At 41.0% G+C, this 19473-nt stretch overlaps 4 protein-coding genes across 4 annotated transcripts; 1 reads left to right on the forward strand and 3 right to left on the reverse strand.

The window, feature by feature from the left end:
* Positions 1–792: 792 nt before the first annotated feature.
* Positions 793–3436, forward strand: LOC124638235 (zwei Ig domain protein zig-8-like). The gene is made up of 5 exons (XM_047175134.1): positions 793–1124; positions 1596–1679; positions 1798–1932; positions 2004–2217; positions 2286–3436. The coding sequence occupies exons 1-5, from the start codon at positions 825–827 to the stop codon at positions 2396–2398; spliced, it is 846 nt and encodes a 281-aa protein (XP_047031090.1). The 5' UTR covers positions 793–824; the 3' UTR covers positions 2399–3436.
* A 2953-nt stretch (positions 3437–6389) lies between these two features.
* LOC124638522 lies at positions 6390–11103 on the reverse strand. The gene is made up of 2 exons (XM_047175497.1): positions 9788–11103; positions 6390–6595 (listed from the first exon to the last, which is right to left on the reverse strand). Exons 1-2 carry the CDS (start codon positions 10761–10763, stop codon positions 6390–6392), a joined length of 1182 nt encoding a protein of 393 aa, XP_047031453.1. The 5' UTR covers positions 10764–11103.
* A 2194-nt stretch (positions 11104–13297) lies between these two features.
* LOC124638523 lies at positions 13298–16566 on the reverse strand. The gene is made up of 4 exons (XM_047175498.1): positions 16563–16566; positions 15924–16114; positions 15123–15192; positions 13298–14760 (listed from the first exon to the last, which is right to left on the reverse strand). Exons 1-4 carry the CDS (start codon positions 16564–16566, stop codon positions 13298–13300), a joined length of 1728 nt encoding a protein of 575 aa, XP_047031454.1.
* A 1603-nt stretch (positions 16567–18169) lies between these two features.
* Positions 18170–19198, reverse strand: LOC124638524. The gene has a single exon (XM_047175499.1). The coding sequence runs from the start codon at positions 19196–19198 to the stop codon at positions 18170–18172; it is 1029 nt and encodes a 342-aa protein (XP_047031455.1).
* Positions 19199–19473: the final 275 nt, after the last annotated feature.

A 19473-nucleotide genomic window follows, 5' to 3' on the forward strand; every position in this document is an offset into this window, starting at 1 on the left:
TTTTGCGCTCAGATATCAAAGGGTAAAACTACTCTTTCCGAGATGGTGGGATGAAAAAAATATTTAAATATAAATAAACATTTTTTTCTGAGTTTGTAATTTAATTGTATTCGCAATCATTTTTTAACTTAGTTTACATTTTATAATCTTTTACGTAGGTATATTCTTTCGAATAAAGAATGAATTATTAAATTGGTTCACGCGATTCAACACATAGATACATATCACCGAAAACCCATACATAATGTCAATACGAAGGGTTATCCATCTTGTTGCGATTACTTGCGATGATAGCTCAGCAGCTGGAGCAAATAATAAGAGTGGGCTAGTTACCAGGACAACCTAATGCCTAAACCTATAATTGTAGGTACTACCTACATTCTGACAAATATTTTTTTCTTTCTTGCTTTCCATTGGTAAGACTTACTGGCTTCTGACTACGTAAAGACTGCCAAAGATGTTCAATGACAACCGGGACCTACAGTTTAACGTGCCATCCGAAACACAGTCACTGGTGTCCAAGTTACACTTAGAAAGTACATACAAACTTAGAAAACTTGCTTGATCTCGGAAATCGCAGACTCATTCTTGAAAAGTTGGTTTTTGACCCACTAGGCCACCACGACTTTTAATGTCCACTCAACATTCAAGGTACCTACACTAAAAAGTGAAAAAAAAAAACTTATTTAGGTACCTCAATTTTTTTATAAGTCGTTTAGTGTGAGTCGTGTCTAGTTCGTGCAAGTCAGTAACGTTATTGTCGTACTTGCCCGCAGGAAGCGAGCAGCTGAGGCAGGCGCGGGTGATGTAGCGCGCGGCCCGGCATGGCGGCCGTGGTGCTGCTGGCCGCGCTAGCGAGCGCCGCGCCGCCCGCCGCGACGCCCGCGCTGGACGTGGACGAGCCGGCGTGGCGCGAGCTGTGGTTCGGCTCGCTGGAGGCGCTGCACCGCGAGCCCTCCATCAACAACTCGCAGGAGGAGGTGGTGGCGCAGCTGGGCGCCGTGGCCTTCCTGCACTGCCCCGTGCGCCACCTGGGCGAGCGCGGCGTGTCCTGGGTGCGCCGCCGCGACTGGCACATCCTCAGCTCCGGCATGCTCATGTACACCAACGACGAGCGCTTCCAGGTCATCATCAACATCTCAGCCATAGGACGTCCACAGATACCCGGATAATACTATAATCAATTCAATTCAATTTCAATTCAAATTCTTCATTTCAGACTATTTTGTCCATATTTTGTTAGTAATACATAATACTTAAGATCTAGGTTAGTAAACTTATTTTAACTTATGCAATGAGATCCAAGGCCTCCATATGGGACATACAAGCTATTAGCCTCAGGTAGCTGTTGGAACTGTCCCGCACCCTACGCATCAACGATGCTACTCTTTTTCTGATGATACGATACTGAAAAAAAGTAAAGAGGAAACATTTTTTCTGTTTGTGAACCGATTTAAAAAAATCTTTCACTGTTGGAAATCTACACTCTTCCCGAGTAACGTATGTCATGTGTATAATATATGTATATCGGAAAAAGGCCTTAGTTGGGAAGCTACTTGAATTCAAGTGTATTTGATTGTGTACTGTGGCGGCAGGTGCTGCACAGCGAGGGCTCGGACGACTGGGTGCTGCAGATCAAGTACGTGCAGAAGCGCGACAACGGCACCTACGAGTGCCAGGTACTCTCCCCTGAGCGCTTCCGGCTCTGCTTTTGTGCTTTCGAAATGCTACATATATTAAGCCTATTTGAAATATATGGCTTGATCCATGATTTTGATGTTGTGTGACACTGGGCAGGTGTCGACGGGCGGCGGCACGCTGTCGCGGCTGGTGCACCTGCACATCGCCGTGCCCGAGGCCTTCATCCTGGGCGCCGACGAGCACCACGTGGACGCCGGCTCCACCATCAGTCTGGTGTGCATCATTGAGAAGGTAGGCCGCCCCCCCCGCCCCCGCGCCCCGCTCGCGCTGGTCGCGTCTGACGTGGCGCGCTGTCTGTGCAGAGCCCGGTGCCGCCGCAGTACGTGTTCTGGTACCACAACGCGCGCATGATCAACTACGACGCGGCGCGCGGCGTCACCGTGCAGACGGAGCCGGGGCCCAAGACGCAGTCCACGCTGGCCATCCGCGCGGCCGCTCCGCGCCACTCCGGCAACTACACGTGCTGCGCCGCCAACACCGAGCCCGCGCACATCTTCGTCTACGTGTCGGAAGGCAGTGAGTACAAGCGGGCGCAGCGCGGCGCACTGAGCCCCGCTGTCGGCTGACCGAGCCGCGTGTTGCAGGCGACAAGATGGCGGCCACGCTGAGCCGCAACACGAGCGGCGCGCCCCGCCCCGCCCTCGCTGCCGCCCTCGCCGCCGCCTGGCTGCTGCTGGCGCTGGCCACCGCCACGTGACTCCTGCCCTCACGCCTACACTTATTACTATTCAAACAAACGCTGTACATATAATATGACTCGTATTTTCTACACGACCCATACTATGGGCCTATATTATAATTGATTATACCTAATAATGATTACTACTTCACGTTCGTACGACTATGCGAGATACTCGATCCTATAGTAACGATATTGTGGACTTTAATTTGTTAAATTGATTGCAATGAGTATTGCGAGTGGTGACAGGAACACAACAGTGGGTGCGTGCGAGCTGTGCGACCAGTGCGGTAGTAATGTTATTGTAGATAATAAAGATTGCAGCGCCGTACGTTATTATGAAAACAGTCCGTTACTCAAGACATGCGGCCGGGTTCATAAGGTAACATGTATAGATAACCCGCCGGCGCCAGCGTGCCCGGATACCGGCCAGTAGGTACTCAACTAACTGCAAGTGTACATAACTTTGGTTACTCACCTTGATAATGTAGTTTAGAGATGACTCATGAATTTCCGCGTGAATGGTACAGATCCAAGTCAGTAGCGTAGCATCGACCGAGCGGCGCCGCGGGGCTCGGCGGCACCGAGCGCGTGCGGCGCCGCGACGGCCGCCGTCCGCTGTACATATTGCTGCTAGTCGAGTCCGCGAGGCCTCTTCTGTACATACTTGTTTACGTGATTTCACCAATTACTACTTTGTCTATAGTAATTAAATTACATATGTAGGTAGAATTCCAAATTGCGTGGCGCCGTCTCGCCCGCTCGTCGTCTTTCAGAAGAGGAGGCTGCGAGTGTCACTACGTCAGCGGTTCACTGTCTCCAAACTAAATGTTCATGTTATCTAGCTGACGGGTGCGTTCATTATTATAAACTAATTTTCTAGTTTTACATGCATTAGTTGAATGCGGTGTAAGTCTCAGATTTTATTTTAGTTCAATTATAAATACTTACCGACTGCGAGGCGGCAAAACATTGTAAAAAAATAACATCTTACAATCTGTTCTCATGACTTCCATTATTCATAAAATAAACTATATAATTAACTAATTTGTCTAATGCCTGAGTTTCAATTAAATAGCTAGTGATACCCTCCTTATCCTCGTGCCCACCCAGCATGGCGACAACTGGAGGTTGTAAGGATATATACAACGTTATAATATTCACTATAACTACCTATAATCCAGTCATCCTCATCCTCCGAGCCCTTTCCCAATTATGTTGGGGTCGGCTTAAAGTCTAACCAGATGTAGCTTTACAAGGAGCGACTGCCCTATCTGGCCCCCTGAACCCAGTTACCCAGGCAACCCAATACCCCTTGCTTAAACTGGTGTCAGACTTACTGTCTTCTGACTACCCGTTACGACTGTAAAGGATGTTCAATGACAGCCGGGACCTACAGTTTAACGTGCCATCCAAAACACAGTCATTGGTGTCTAAGATATACTTAGAAAGTACATACAAACTTAGAGAAGTTGCATTGATACTTGCCTGACCTGGAATCGAACCCGCGCCCTCATACTCGAGAGGTTGGTTCTATGCCCAGTAGGCCACCACGACTTCTAAGATCTTATAAGGTAGTATCCTTATATCCTTATACAGGGTGTGTCGTTCACAATCACATAAAATCCTATCTCATATACTTTATGGATTGTAGAAAAAAAACCTAATCCATTCAGAGTTGTAACTACAGGAGTCATTTTTCAATTTTATAATTTAGAACATCATGTGTAAAGCACTTGACACTTGCTCGTGGCAGGACCTAATGAGCGCATCCGGCCGTGCCCTCGCTGTGGCGGCATATTGGGCTGACAAAGCGTAGTCTCACTATGTCATCGACACGAAAGAAGAGAGAGAATGTGTAAAGCGGAGATAAAAGAGTATCGAATGTTTTGATCAGTTGACAGCTGACAGTTTTCGAGGGGGCATTTCAGTTGTTTGTAAGGACTGACTTTTATATGGTGTTCTAATTTTCGCACATATTTATTCTATTTAAAAAGTTTTTTATTTTAATATTTTCAGTGACAAGCATAGTTGTCACTATCCTCATGAGTGGAAGGTTCTCATCAATACGAATAATATAAACCCAAACACAAGGTAGTTTACGTATTCAGTTGTCGAGTTCCCTCGACCTTCTCTGGTCTCCATTATCAGGTCAGCTCCAAACCTTCACTGATGCAAAGGTCTCGTCAATACGAATATTATAAGCCCAAACACGAGGCAGTTCACACATTAAGTCGCCGAGTTCCCTCGACCTTCTCTGGTCTCCGTCATCAGGTCAGCTTCAAACCTTCACCATTGCAAACACTATGCAATGGTGAAGGTTTGAAGACATACGCCTTAGTGTTAAGTTTTTACCCTACGTTTGCCTACAATTTTCGAAAGTTGCCCCCAATTTCTCAGGGTTTCCATCATCAGATCCAGATCTGTTGATTACGGGACCACCTGGGAGGTAAACCCTATCGAACAAAACAAAATTTTGCAAATCGGTCCAGGCGTCTTCGAGTATTCGGTGAACATACATAAAAAATAATAAAAAAAGATCCCGACGAATTGAGAACCTCCTCCTTTTCGGGAAGTCGGTTAAAAATATGCACCGAAAGTCGCGGTGACACTTCCTGGTGCGAATATGAGTATTTTGTTAGAACAAACATTGTTTGAACAGGCAACTGTAAGCGTTTTCGAGAAGATATTTCATCAAAAGTAGGATAATGACAACATGACCTTGAGGCAAAGTTAACCTGCCCTGTGCACACCGGGTGGGCGGGCGGGGCATTTTTTGACGTTTCGTAAAAGATATCGTAACGTGAGTGGTGTGTTATGTTCGTGGGTCTTGGACAAGTAAACACAACTGATGCACTCGTAAGTCTTGCACAATAAAACACCAAGATGGAGATCAATACACAATATTTAATGCGCAGAGTAACGCCCTAATCAACAGTTGAATAAAGTATATCGAATTTTATAATCTTCTACCCTCTTTATACATTTCACCATCGAGAGTCAATTATTGATTAATTACATTTTAGGATTCAAAATAATTACAGTTTACTAATAACAGTGCTAATTATTGGATGTAGGAATAATCAGAATGTAATTATGTATTTATAAGGTAAGTATCCATAATAATACGTCACATCCCTTGCGAGGCTATTGAGAGGTTGGTAACATTCGGCCATCCTGTGTTGGTCGTGTCCCACGGCTCACATTCTGCTGCGCTTCAGTGCTGAACCCGGAGTCCTGAAACGGAAAAAGAGTGAGCAGTAACTTGCGCTATGACAATAATTTTAATGACTTGATAAAGTGTTTTATCTCTGTCAGCGGGTATTTGCACACAGTTATTTAACTCAGTTATTTTTTCTATTCGGGTCAGATTTTGAACACCTAAGAAAGCCTTAATTATTTAGACTTGATCACACAGCCGTCTATAAATGGACTTCATGACTTGATCTCTTAGCTGTCTTTATGGAAAATGCAATCACACAGACTTGATCACATAGCCGTCTTTATAAACTGGTTCACATAGCTGTCTATATTTAAAGACTTAAGCATACAGCTGTCCTACTTGCAAAGACTTGATCACACAGCTGTCCTTATTTACATAGACTTGATCACACAGCCGTCCTTTTTTTTTACATAGACTTGATCACACAGCCGTCCTTTTTTACATAGACTTGATCACACAGCCGTCCCTTTTAAAATAGAAAATAACACATAGTTGTCTTTATTAGTATAGATTTGATCACATAGTAGTCTTTACTGATATTCGTCACATAGTTACGAAAGTTATGTTAGTATTATGTGTATGGGTAGGATAAAGAAAAATACAAAGTTACCAACTAAATACAAGGTTGTAATGCTGGAAAGCTTTAACTTACATACCAAAGTGTCATTGTACCTACTCTATTAACTGTAACTAAGTAAACAATTAAGAGTCACACATCTGTAACGTTCACATAATTTACCTAACATATTTGTGAATTCGAATATTATTAAAATTTAATTATGTAAATCAACTTTCTAGAAGATCGATCAAATCGTCCCTATCTACATCTTGGTCACTGCCTGAACTATCATCCTCTGACATAGTTGGTTTGTATGGCCGCAGAGTCTCTCCACGTACTATGGCATTGAACCTTTTGTAACCTTTCATGCCCTTTATGGTTGTGATTGTGTATCGGTCAAGAGAGCGATCCGCTTTACATATTCTATACGGACCTGTGTATAACCCATTTAACTTTTTAGTAACTCCAGTAACCGCATCTCTAGCTACACCACCTTTCCATAGAACTAACTGACCTACTGTATATTTAACACACTTTTTGTGTCTTTTATCAAATTGTTTTTTCATGGTTGTCATATTCCTATCGATTCGAAGCTTAGCGGTTTCCCTATTAGCATTTAGTTGACTTAGTTGAGCCTCAGAGTGAGTGGGCGCATCCGAAGGAAAGGATGGAAACCTAGAATTTTTATGACCAAACATAAGATTAAATGGTGAGAACCCCGTAGTTGCGTTAGGCGTGTTATTGATTCCCCAGACTATATCATCTAACTTATTGTCCCACGTGCATTCGCTATCCGACATAGTGTTAAGACCATTTAATAAAGTGCGATTAACCCGTTCAACTTGGCCATTGGAGCGAGGGCTGGCTATTGCATTTAAAATATGTTTAAATTGATTTTCCTCGGAAAATTGCTTAAAATATCTACTTGTGAAAGCTTTTCCTCTATCAGTTATTATTCTAATCGGATAACCAAACTGCATGATAATATCTTTCAGCAAGCGAATTGTCTCTACCGAACTACAATTTTTGGCAGGTCGAGCAAACACGAATTTGGTAAAAGCGTCAATAACTACTAAAATATAGGTGTTACCTTTTCGAGTTTTAGCAAAAGGACCTAAATGATCTGCGTGCAACGTATGCATAGGTACTGCAGGCTTATTAATTGGATGTAATTCACCCTCTAACCTGCCATAGTTGCCTTTGTTAAACGCACATTGTAAACAAGAATTAACATATTTTCTTATAAATCGAGTCATCCCTTCGAACCAAAATTGAGCTTTAATAGAACTTTCACATTTTTCAAAACCGGGATGTCCTATTTGATCATGAAGTTTTTGTAGCAGACCATATTTAGCTAATTTTGGTATGACAAAACGTTCACCAGCTACAGTTTTTCTAAAAAGTATATTATCTTTAACAATGTAATTTGTAGATAAGTTTAAATCGGAGTTATCGCGAAGTCTTGTTATAATGCTTTGTATATTGTCATCTTGTAACTGTAAAGTTATTAACCAATCGGAATTGTCAATCATAAGTATAGTACTAGTCACGGGGTTTCTACTTAGCGCATCTACATGCTTCATGCGTTCGCCAGGCCTATACTCAATCTCGATATCAAATTCTTGAATGGTGAGCCACCAACGAGCTATCCGCGGAATTAAGTCGCGTTTTACAAGGGTGGTTCTCAAGGCTGAACAATCAGTAATAACCTTAACTTTGATGCCTGTAAAGTAAATTCTGAAACGTTTTAGGGACTCAACAACAGCAAGTGTTTCAAGCTCGTAACTATGGTAATGTTTTTCTTCGTTAGTGGTTACCCTACTGAAATATGCGATTGGCTTCAAACTACCGTCTGTTTGATATTGCATAAGAATACCACCTAAACCGATTTTGCTGGCATCTGTGTGCAATTCGGTTTTTGCATCGGCGTTATAAATAGCTAAAACTGGTTTTTCAATTAGCCGCTGTTTAAGGGTTTTGAATGCGTTTTCTTGGTCAGGGCCCCAATGCCATTTTACATCTTTTTTAGTAAGCAAGGTAAGTGGGCGAGCAATCTGAGCAAAATTTTGAACGAATTTCCTGAAATACGATGTTAATCCGATAAATTGTCTAATTTCGTGTACGTTACGTGGTCTATTATATTCAGCGACACATTTAATTTTAGCTTGGCCCGGCTGTATTGTTCCAGCTGAGATTTCATGGCCTAAGTACGTTGCAGTACGCTTTAAAAAAGAACATTTACTCAGATTTAATTTCAAGTTTGCCTGTGTAAGAAGTTCTAACACCTTTTCTAGTAACACTAAACCTTCCTGTACAGTCGTTGTAGGTAACATTACGTCATCTAGATACAGAGCTATGTTTTGATCGACTCTACCTAGTGTCATCTGTATTAATCGTGAAAAAACAGCTGGGGCGTTAGCCAACCCAAAAGGCATTTTCAAAAACTCATATTGACCAAATGGAGTTACAAATGCAGTCTTTGGTATTGAGTCTTCATGGATACCGACTTGATAATAGCCTTGAGCGAGGTCTAATGTTGTAAAAAAGAATTTACCTGATAGCTTATTAACCTGATCTTCAATGTGTGGCAAAGGATATCGATCTTTAATAGTATTAGCATTCAAAGCCCTATAATCAACGCAGAGCCGATAATCCCCACCCTTCTTCTTAACCAAGACCACAGGGCTAGCATAATCAGACATGGATTCCCTAATAATACCTGCCTCTAACAGATCTTTGATTTTTCCGTTTACTATTTCGTTTTCTTTGTGTGATAATCTATACGGTTTACAACAAACAGGCTGGTTATTGATTGTGCGTATGTGCATTTTTATAAGATCTGTACAACCTAAATCTTTAGTACATCTAGCAAACGAGTGAACATATTTATTTAAAAGTGTTAATAACTGATTGTTTTCCGAATCACTAAGTTGGCCTTTCTCAATATCATTTAAGTTAATGCGTATATTCTCCTTTTCTGAATTATCTATTGTTAATATTTGGGATTTGTTACCACACACAGGCATTGACACAAGTTCCGCCCTAGCTATCAACCTATGAGCCTCCCATATTATCTCCGTACAGCCTAAGTTAACAACTTTCAAATGGCAGTGATATTGATTAATAAGAACCGATGGAATTAAATAGGTCATGTTTCCTAGCTGCATCCATACTGTATTTGTTAAAAATGTGTGCTCTTTTACAATAGAATTATTACAGTCAACATAGACCTCTACATATGCTTGACTTAGCTTAAAAATTGTAACTTTGTTTTTTAAATAAACTGGAAACTTTTGAATAAAATCAGTTGCGTGTAAATTTAAGTCTGTAAAAATATTCTGAACAATGTGACTTTGAACAAAACGTATAGAAGAATTTGAGGTTACTAAACTAACATTTTTACTATTAATCATTGTTTGTCCAATTAATAATTCAATATCGGATGTTATATAATTTGTTATTTCGACAATTCCGTTCAATAGTAAATTATCAATAAGAATTTCTAAATAACACGAACCAAGTGAATTTACGTATGCTCCACCGAAACCTTTCATTATAACAGTGCTAGGCTCAACTGTAAGTTGTAACTTTTTAACTTGCGAGATACAGAGTAGATTTATCTTACTGCCAGTGTCTATATATGCTTTGAGCGGTTGTCCATTCACTAACACAATTCTTTTGTAGATATCAGCATAAATATCATAGGTGATGTGTAATATTTGACTAACCTTATGTTGTTGGAGTCGTGATGTCCCGGCACTCCCGGCGCCAAACCAGCAAGCCGCCGTAGTGTGGCCGCTGCGTCGACAGTTGTCACAGTGTTGCTGTTGCCTGCAGTCCCGTGCCTCATGGCCCGGCCGTCGGCACGTATAACATATCTTTGGCTGCAGCTGGCGCGTTGTCGTTGAACCTGGTGTACTATTGCTGGTTCCTCTTTTCCACACAGACTTCCGGGTTGTATAGGTTTCCACTCTTTTGAAATTTTCCAGGGATGAAAGGTAGCCATAATATAGTTGTTCGGGTGTGTCGCAACTATAAGCTTTAGCGTTGGCTATCAATTCAGGGGGCAGTCCCCGAATTATACACGAAATAGCATCCTCACCGGTAATGTTGCATTTCTTTAGTAATGATAATTTTTCGTGATAGTATTTCGTCATAGTCTCTTTATCGTCTTTAGTCCTTCCCAGCATGCGTTCCAATTTATCCACGTAGTCAGTAGATCGTGGGAAAGCGGTCCGTAACATCTCCTTCCACTCGTCCCATGTCAGGTCATAGTCTTCGAGATCGTCATACCATTCTCGAGCGGAGCCACGTAGCCGAAGTTGCATTATGAATGTGCGATCAGTGTGGTCCCACCCGTACACGTCACCAAGCTGGTCTATTTTGTGAAGCCACGCAATCACGTTGCTGTTGCTGTCTTCCGGACGAAATTTGGGAATGACTTCGGCATCGCTGGGGGCCACGTGCCTTTTTTTGTTGCAAGATTTGCTCGGGCGACGGTCTTCTAAGAAAAAATTATCGGTATTTTCGTCTTCCGAGCTGCTTGACTTGCTGCGCTTTCGTTTACGTTGCCCTAAACCATCAATATATGGTCCAGACATTGTGAGCAGATCCCACTTCTGAAACTGTTATGTTCGTGGGTCTTGGACAAGTAAACACAACTGATGCACTCGTAAGTCTTGCACAATAAAACACCAAGATGGAGATCAATACACAATATTTAATGCGCAGAGTAACGCCCTAATCAACAGTTGAATAAAGTATATCGAATTTTATAATCTTCTACCCTCTTTATACATTTCACCATCGAGAGTCAATTATTGATTAATTACATTTTAGGATTCAAAATAATTACAGTTTACTAATAACAGTGCTAATTATTGGATGTAGGAATAATCAGAATGTAATTATGTATTTATAAGGTAAGTATCCATAATAATACGTCACATCCCTTGCGAGGCTATTGAGAGGTTGGTAACAGGTGTCAAAAGAAGCGTCTCAGTGAGGGCTATCCAATGGTATGTGTTTGAGAGTAAGTATAGAACAAAATTTCAAAGATTTGGTCGAAAAACTTACTTTTACCTAAAAGTGTCAAAAATACACATACAATAACGTTTGGTTTGAACGGAAATTGGTAAACAAAAGTCGCACTCCATAGGCTCGATAAGAAAGCACATCTTTTGTCAAATAAATCTATCACGAATTAAATATCAGAGTGAAAATAATTCTATTTTATGACACATAAGCTTTCAAAAGTAAGATGAAGTTAAACCTAACGTTAAATACATAACCGCAATATGCGGTTCTCTACGGTGATCTTACCTTCTTACAAACAAATTACTGACATCTTAAACCTGACCTTCCATACTGGGACCTCAAGAAGTAAGACCTAACGTCCCGAAACCAAACATAATGCAAAGTTATGGACTTCCAGCAATCTAATTTTGTGCAACGTACTATATTCGAACACAACTTTGAGCAATCTAAAGTAGTAAAAACTACCGTTGAGCAAGCTTGGAAGCGAAATCTAACTAAGAGCAAGCCAACATAGATAAACCTAACAATGAACAACCCAACATAGTGAAACCTAACGAAGCGAAACCCAACTTTGAGTAACCCAACCATGTGAAACCTAGCTTTGAGCAACCCAACAGTGAAACCTAACGAAGCGAAACCTAACTTTGAGTAACCCAACCATGTGAAACCTAGCTTTGAGCAACCCAACATAGTGAAACCTAACGAAGCGAAACCTAACTTTGAGTAACCCAACCATGTGAAACCTAGCTTTGAGCAACCCAACATAGTGAAACCTAACGAAGCGAAACCAAACTTTGAGTAACCCAACCATGTGAAACCTAGCTTTGAGCAACCCAACATAGTGAAACCTAACGAAGCGAAACCTAACTTTGAGTAACCCAACCATGTGAAACCTAGCTTTGAGCAACCCAACATAGTGAAACCTAACGAAGCGAAACCTAACTTTGAGTAACCCAACCATGTGAAACCTAGCTTTGAGCAACCCAACATAGTGAAACCTAACGAAGCGAAACCTAACTTTGAGTAACCCAACCATGTGAAACCTAGCTTTGAGCAACCCAACATAGTGAAACGTAACGAAGCGAAACCTAACTTTGAGTAACCCAACCATGTGAAACCTAGCTTTGAGCAACCCAACATAGTGAAACCTAACGAAGCGAAACCTAACTTTGAGTAACCCAACCATGTGAAACCTAGCTTTGAGCAACCCAACATAGTGAAACGTAACGAAGCGAAACCTAACTTTGAGTAACCCAACCATGTGAAACCTAGCTTTGAGCAACCCAACATAGTGAAACGTAACGAAGCGAAACCTAACTTTGAGTAACCCAACCATGTGAAACCTAGCTTTGAGCAACCCAACATAGTGAAACGTAACGAAGCGAAACCTAACTTTGAGTAACCCAACCATGTGAAACCTAGCTTTGAGCAACCCAACATAGTGAAACCTAACGAAGCGAAACCTAACTTTGAGTAACCCAACCATGTGAAACCTAGCTTTGAGCAACCCAACAGTGAAACCTAACGAAGCGAAACCCAACTTTGAGCAATCTAACTTTTACCTAACGTTTCGCTTCGTAAGGTTTCGCTATGTTGGGTTGCTCAAAGCTAGGTTTCACATGGTTAGGTTAGGTTAGGTTAGGTTAGGTTTTTTTTTTTCTTTTTTTTTTTTATTTTTTTTATTTTTTTTTTTTTTTCTTTTCCCGGTTCATGAGAACAACGGGACCTTATTATTCTGATATTTCTCATGCATACTAGTTCTCGCATTTATGCCTCTCGCACTTTCAAGCATCATACCTCCTTTCATGCATCATCTTTTTCACAGGTTTTCAAAGGTTAGGTTAGGTTAGGTTAGGTTAGGTTTTTTTTTTTTTTTTTTTTTTTTTTTATTGATTTTTGTTTTCATTTTTGTGAAGATGTTGTTTTACAATGTTGTTGGCGACGGCAGCTCCCGCGATTTGATACGTTTGCTGCCGTAACCCAAGATGTCGCAAGTTGTTTTATATTCTTTTATGGGAGAAGAGTAATATATATTCGGTATTTATAGTATTTTTATAGATAGAATAGATAAATATACAAATAATGAGAGATAATAACTTTAAGTACCATTGTAGGATTTAAGATTAGAATATATGTGTCGCACGAGCTCCGTATAACTTGCCAGCGCTTCCTCTTTCTTAAGTAGTTCTGGCAAGCTATACGGGTCAATGTCATAGTACGCGCACAGCGACTCATGGCGCATTCGCCCCGCAGCGAACCTCGGACAATCTGTCAGCAGATGCGTCACTGTCTGGGGTGTACTGGTGTTACAGGGACAGCAGTCATCCGGAGTGATGTGGAATCGACGTAGGTACGTTTTATGGAAGCCGTGGTTGGTGAGTATTTGTGTTGTATGGAAGTGAATGTCTGTATGTTTTCGGAATTGTTTGATGTCGGTAAGATTTGGGAAAATATTTTTGGTGTGCTGTCCTTGTTCGCTGGATGAATAGCGTGCCTGCCAAAGGTCCAGGCTTTGCATGCGGAGTTTATGTTTTACATATGAAATTGGGAAAGAGCTGTAGTCTGGGGTTTTGTGAAGCTGAGTCGCCAGTTTTGCCGCGGCGTCGGCAGCCTCATTGCCGACATTGCCCCTGTGTGCCTTGACCCATTTTAATGTGATCTGTTTTGTTTCGCGATGCGTGTGTATAATTTTGTGTATCTGTGTGACGAGTGGATGTGTGTTGCTTCTGTCTGCTATTGCTAGTAGTGAAGATTGGGAGTCTGTGTAGATGACGGTCCTTTGATATTTGCGAGTCGCCCATTTGCAGGCCTCCAAGATGGCGAAGAGCTCAGCCTGGAAGACCGTGCAAGAGTCGTGTAGTTTAAGTTTTTTAGTTATGGTCGGTTGTTCTGAGCCACCTGGGTCAAAGCACACAAAAGCAGCTCCCACAGCACCACTGTCCAGCTTGCTGCCGTCGGTATATATTTGGTGCGTTTCGTCCGTTTCTTGGTGGTCTACATGGGATTTAGTGATTCTCAAAGCTGGGTGCAGTAGTTCGCGTACAGGTGTGGGACGCTCCAGCAGAATATCTTCTGGTAGAAAGGGAGTGGTATTGGTAAGGCGAGTTTGCTCGATTTGATGTACCTCGAGGACTCTGAGGTCAAGTGGAATGAGCTGCGCCAGCGCCAGTGCAGCGTTAGTGGACACTGTCCTGAAGGCGCGGATGGCCTTTAGCGCGAAGCCTCGTTGCAGGCTGGCCAGATCCTTGCGTGCGCTCTTCTGCCTTGCCACTTGACCCCATATTCCCGCAGCGTAGGTGATGATCGGCTCGATGACATGCAGGTATATGGTGCGTGTGTTTTCGGGGTGTGTGCCCCAGGTTGGCCTCGCGTAGATACACAGTTTGTTGTAAATGCGCGAGGCCTTACCTAGCACGTATTTTAGGTGTCTTTTGAATAAGAGCTTTTCATCAATGATGATGCCCAGCAATTTAATTTCAGGCACGAATGCCAAGTCCGTGCCGTCCATGTGGAGCTGCACGGACTTGGCCTTCGGCGTGAAAGCAATGACTTGTGTCTTCGCTGGGCCAAAATTGAGTTTAACTTTATTTTATTTTATTTTTTTATTTTATTTTATTTGAAAGGAATAACAAACAGCAGTATATTACACAGTAGGCATACAATATAGAGCTTATAATAAAGTAACAAATATACTACTCAACACGTTATCCACAGATTACAATACAGAATAACTAGCTATAGTGGAATACATTAAAAAGACTTATTAGCTAATTACCAGAGTTGTGATCCCTTAATATAGTTATGATTTCGCTCTTAAACACATCTTTGCTGAGAAACATGATATCAGTAGAGCCAAACTGTTTATTGTAGGTGTCAACCAAGCGGTGCAATGGCGAGCGGACGCCTGCATTCGTTTTACACACTGGAGTAGCAAATAGGCGTCTCGAACGAACTTGTCGACCGATTACAGTACGAGGGATCAGGAAGCACAACCTGTTCACAAGATCAGTACAATCAAATTTATTGCGGCATATACTAAACAGAGTTAACATGTCAAGTAGGGTGCGACGGGATTGTAGGGTCATGATGTTGTATTTTTCAAGTAACGGTTGATAAGACATTCTCGATTTACAGCATTTGTAATGCATGGAACGAAGGTACTTACGTTGAACCAACTCTATTATCTCGACGTACTTTTTGTAGTGAGGGTTCCAAATGGGTATTGCATATTCAAGTTGTGGTCGTATTATCGATTTGTATAGGTGTAAGTACGTAGAAGGTCGATGGAATTCTCTTGATGCTCTCATTACGAAACCAAACATTTTATAAGCCTTATTAACTATATTATCTACATGGGTGTCAAGATGGAGTTTCGAGTCCAGATTTACGCCAAGGTCACGGAGGGATGAGACTTTATTTAGAGCAGTGTTTCCGAGAAAATAATCGAAATTCTTTACAAGTTTTTTCTTAGTAAACGTAATGCTATAACATTTAGAGATATTAAGATGAAGCTTATTAACAGTGCAATATTCCGAGAAGCAATCAAGATCCTTTTGAAAATCTAAGCAGTCGGCTTGAACAGCAATATTTTTGTAAATTTTCAAATCGTCCGCGTATAATAAAAACTTGGAATTTTTAAAACAATATTTTATGTCGTTTATGAACAATATGAACAAAAGGGGCCCCAAAATTGAGCCTTGGGGGACTCCCGAAGTGACCCTTACCGTACGAGATTCAAACCCATTGATGACAACTTTCTGAGTCCTATTAGTAACATACGACACGAACCAACGCAATAAATCTCCTCTAATGCCGTTGAATGCGATTTTGTTGAGCAAGAGCTCATGATCCACCTTATCGAACGCCTTTTGGAAGTCTGTATAGACAGCATCTATTTGATCCCTGTTGTCTAAGCCTTCAAACAGATGTGTTGTGAAAATAAGGAGATTACTTATACAGGACCTTCCCCTGATAAACCCGTGTTGTTCTTTTAAAATTACACGATGAATGAAAGGGTAAATCTCATTATGAACTAATCTTTCAAAAAGCTTAGAAAGCCCAGACAACAACGAGATGGGACGATATGTAGATACGTCACTCTTGGAGCCGCCTTTATGGATTGGAACAATGTTTGCTCGTTTCCAGACATCAGGGAATACACCACTGGCAAGACATTTATTGTATAATATAAACAAGGGAAAGCACAATGTGTCACAAGTATTTTTTAAAAAGATTGACGGAATACCGTCTGGTCCTGGACCCTTAGAAGCATCTAATGACTTGAGTGCTTTTTTAATTTTGTATAAAGAGAAATGCAAATTACAAATATTATTGTCGTTATGGGGATTATCGGGAGGCGGTACCCATGACATATGATCGAAAGTAGACGCTTCATAAACGGATTGGAAAAAAGTTGAAAACAAGTTACAAGTAGTTGTAGGGTCATTGGAAGACTGTTGGCGATAGTAAACTGTACCTGGAATACTATTAGTGGGATTACGATTAGAAATGTACGTCCAAAATGCTTTAACGTTATTGGCGACGCTGTCCTCTACAAAATTCATGTATTTTTTATAACATATGTCCGCCTGTTTCTTAAATTTCGCTCTGTAAATAGAAAACAGTTCGTAGTCAGAAATATTTCCATATTTCTTCCACTTAATCCATGCTCGAGATTTCATTTTAAATAAATGCAAAAGAGATTTAGTGAACCAGTATGGGAATTTCAGATTTTTGGGCTTGTGTGTGGGAGTATGTAATTTAATGATTTCGTAAATTTTCTCGTAAAAGATCGATACGGCTTCATCAGGTGGAAATTTATCGAGTAAGGTATTCCAATCAGTGTTTCCGATGTCTGAATTTATTGCATTGTAATTAGATTTGCGATAATTTAGTGGTTTTATATTTGACTTCGTTGTCATTCGCGAGGGTTTTTTAAATGGTATTTGTATAAAAAAGGGAGGATGGTGGGTGTCTATAGGTAAGAGCGGAGTATTAGGATTAAGAGCGACGGCATGCATATTACAATAAATCAGGTCGAGAACACGTCCATTACAGTTTTTGAAATTATTAAATTGATTAAGGTCAAATAGTGAGCAAAAGTTTAGTAGATGCCTGCTAGTCCTAGAATAGGTATTATTATTGGCACATACCATGTATGACGTTGCATTAACCCAGTTAAGTTCAGGTAGATTAAAGTCACCCGAAAAAATAATGTGTTCTATACTAGGGTCGTCAAATAATTTCGATAACGCATTAATGAAGTTTATATAAATTTCTTCCGAAGTGCTTGGTGGTATATAGGTGACACAGACAAGTAGATTTTTACAACCATAAAGGGGGACCTTAACTATTTGATGCTCTGGTAAAATTAAAGGGGGTGAGAGTGTGAGGCTAGATGGAATAAGTTCTTTAAAGATAGCTATTAGGACGCCTCCGCCGTCTTTTTTATTTGAAACTGCTCGATCGCGATCATGTCTGAACACTGTGTATCGAGAGTCAATAAATTCACTATCGGAGATATCCGGCGTCAACCAAGTCTCAGTCAAGATGATAATGTCGTATGCATGTGATAATATATTAATGTATAATGTGTTCAGCTTGGTCCTGATCCCTCGACAGTTTTGGTAGTAAATTGACAGATTATCCAACATTTTTAAATTTAATAGAAATAGGAGTATTAGTTATAAGTGTTAAATTAGAATATTTTAAACAGAAATTTAAGCATACGTTTAAGACGCACCGTACTTGTTTACAAAAATTAAGAGTAAATAAAGCAACTAAGTTTGAAAATAGAGCGATAAACGTGTACAACATATGAAGGCAACCAAAAAATAAGTACTTAATGCTACTAGTTGACCGGCACTTAATTATTGTTGTAAACCATTTAAAATTTGCTACATGGAATATTAAAGTAAAAAGTGAACCATTCAATGCAAAATTAGAAAATGCGACAAGTGACTGAATACGATTAACGGGTTTGTTCAGCAGCCGTAGTTGTAGGTATGGGATTTGGCTTAATCTTCTTGGATATGTCCTCTTCCGAACGTATGGCGTACGTAGAGGAATCTTCAGATTCCTTAACCAAGACCGTTGCATTCCTGACCCACACGAATTTGAATTTGTTTGACTTAGCGGCTTCACGACATTTTCGAAATAACTCCTTGTTGCGCAGCGTTAGGTGCTCGTTCATATAAATACGACAAGGTGCACCAGTGAGGCCTATGCGATCCGAAGTCAGACCTTTAGATAACCGGTATGCACTGAGGACATTGTCACGCATAAGTTTAGACGTAAATTTGACTATGACATTCTTCGGACGATTATTTTGTGGATGTGCATGTGGGACCCGGTGAATGGATATTATATCCTTCGACGTCAAGGACATGTTGAGTGCTGAACCAATTGATTGAAGTACAGTAATTAAATTCTCACCGCGTTTTTCTGGCATATTTCCTATCTCTACGTTACACTGTCTTGCCTGTTGCTCTAGAGAATCGATCTTTCTTTCCAATAATTCAACAGTCGAGGCTGCCGAGTTATTCACATGTCGTTCCAGCACCGTCAGACGTTTTTCACAATCCGCATAGTTATCCGAGTTAAAATTAACTGTAGACTTCAACTCCGTGACAATCTGTGACAATTCTTTATGTTTTGTGTCAAATTGCGACATATCTTTTTTAATAACGAGATATTCTGCACGAAGTTCCTTAATGTCGTTTTGAATTTGGGCCGAAATGAGCGACAATGTATTGAATTCTTCCCGAAGGTTGTTAATATTCGCAGTAATGGTCGTGAACTGGTTATTCATATCAACTCGGAGATCGCCAATATTCTTCGTCAACTTATCAGACAACAAGGCAATCGCCTGAGTAACATCTGCCTCACAGTCAGGCTGCTTCCGTTTTCCGCTTCTCAGGGTGACATTAGTACCAGGTACATTATCCGTGCACAAGTCAGGGTTCGATTTGCTCATTTTGCTATCCGGTGAACGCATCATGTTGGTGTTAATAATAACAAAATGAAAGATTTTAAATGTTAAAAATGTAGCAGCAAGCGCAATATAGCAGATACCAGTGCAGAAATTCGCACCGCAAAACTCACGCACAGTTGGCTCAGTGGTCAAGTGGGCTCCCTCACTCGCCGCGCACGCTCGGCCGCCGGTTCGCGCCCCGCGATGTGCAACACTTTTTCAACTCAAAAATATTTCTTCGAAACACTTCGACGAACAACCAGGTGACAGGGACAGCGCTCTACGGTTCTCAAGATGGCGCA

The sequence above is a fragment of the Helicoverpa zea genome, chromosome 17 (genome assembly GCF_022581195.2).
Source record: "Helicoverpa zea isolate HzStark_Cry1AcR chromosome 17, ilHelZeax1.1, whole genome shotgun sequence".
Classification (NCBI taxonomy): Eukaryota; Metazoa; Arthropoda; class Insecta; order Lepidoptera; family Noctuidae; genus Helicoverpa; species Helicoverpa zea.

Bases quoted from the DNA above. Each gene is read 5' to 3' on its own strand.
- LOC124638523 (XM_047175498.1), bottom strand. The intron at 15,193-15,923 runs GTAAGGGTCACT...TCTTGTGAACAG, and splicing joins ATGGGTTTGAATCTCGTACG to GTTGTGCTTCCTGATCCCTC. The intron at 14,761-15,122 runs GTGTGTAAAACG...ATTTTGGCCCAG, and splicing joins GACGCCTATTTGCTACTCCA to CGAAGACACAAGTCATTGCT.
- LOC124638524 (XM_047175499.1), bottom strand. From the start codon at position 19,198: ATGATGCGTTCACCGGATAGCAAAATGAGCAAATCGAACCCTGACTTG.
- LOC124638235 (XM_047175134.1), top strand. From the start codon at position 825: ATGGCGGCCGTGGTGCTGCTGGCCGCGCTAGCGAGCGCCGCGCCGCCC. The intron at 1,680-1,797 runs GTACTCTCCCCT...GACACTGGGCAG, and splicing joins ACGGCACCTACGAGTGCCAG to GTGTCGACGGGCGGCGGCAC. The intron at 1,933-2,003 runs GTAGGCCGCCCC...CTGTCTGTGCAG, and splicing joins TGGTGTGCATCATTGAGAAG to AGCCCGGTGCCGCCGCAGTA.
- LOC124638522 (XM_047175497.1), bottom strand. From the start codon at position 10,763: ATGTCTGGACCATATATTGATGGTTTAGGGCAACGTAAACGAAAGCGC. The intron at 6,596-9,787 runs GTAAGATAAATC...GGTTATACACAG, and splicing joins AGCATATATAGACACTGGCA to GTCCGTATAGAATATGTAAA.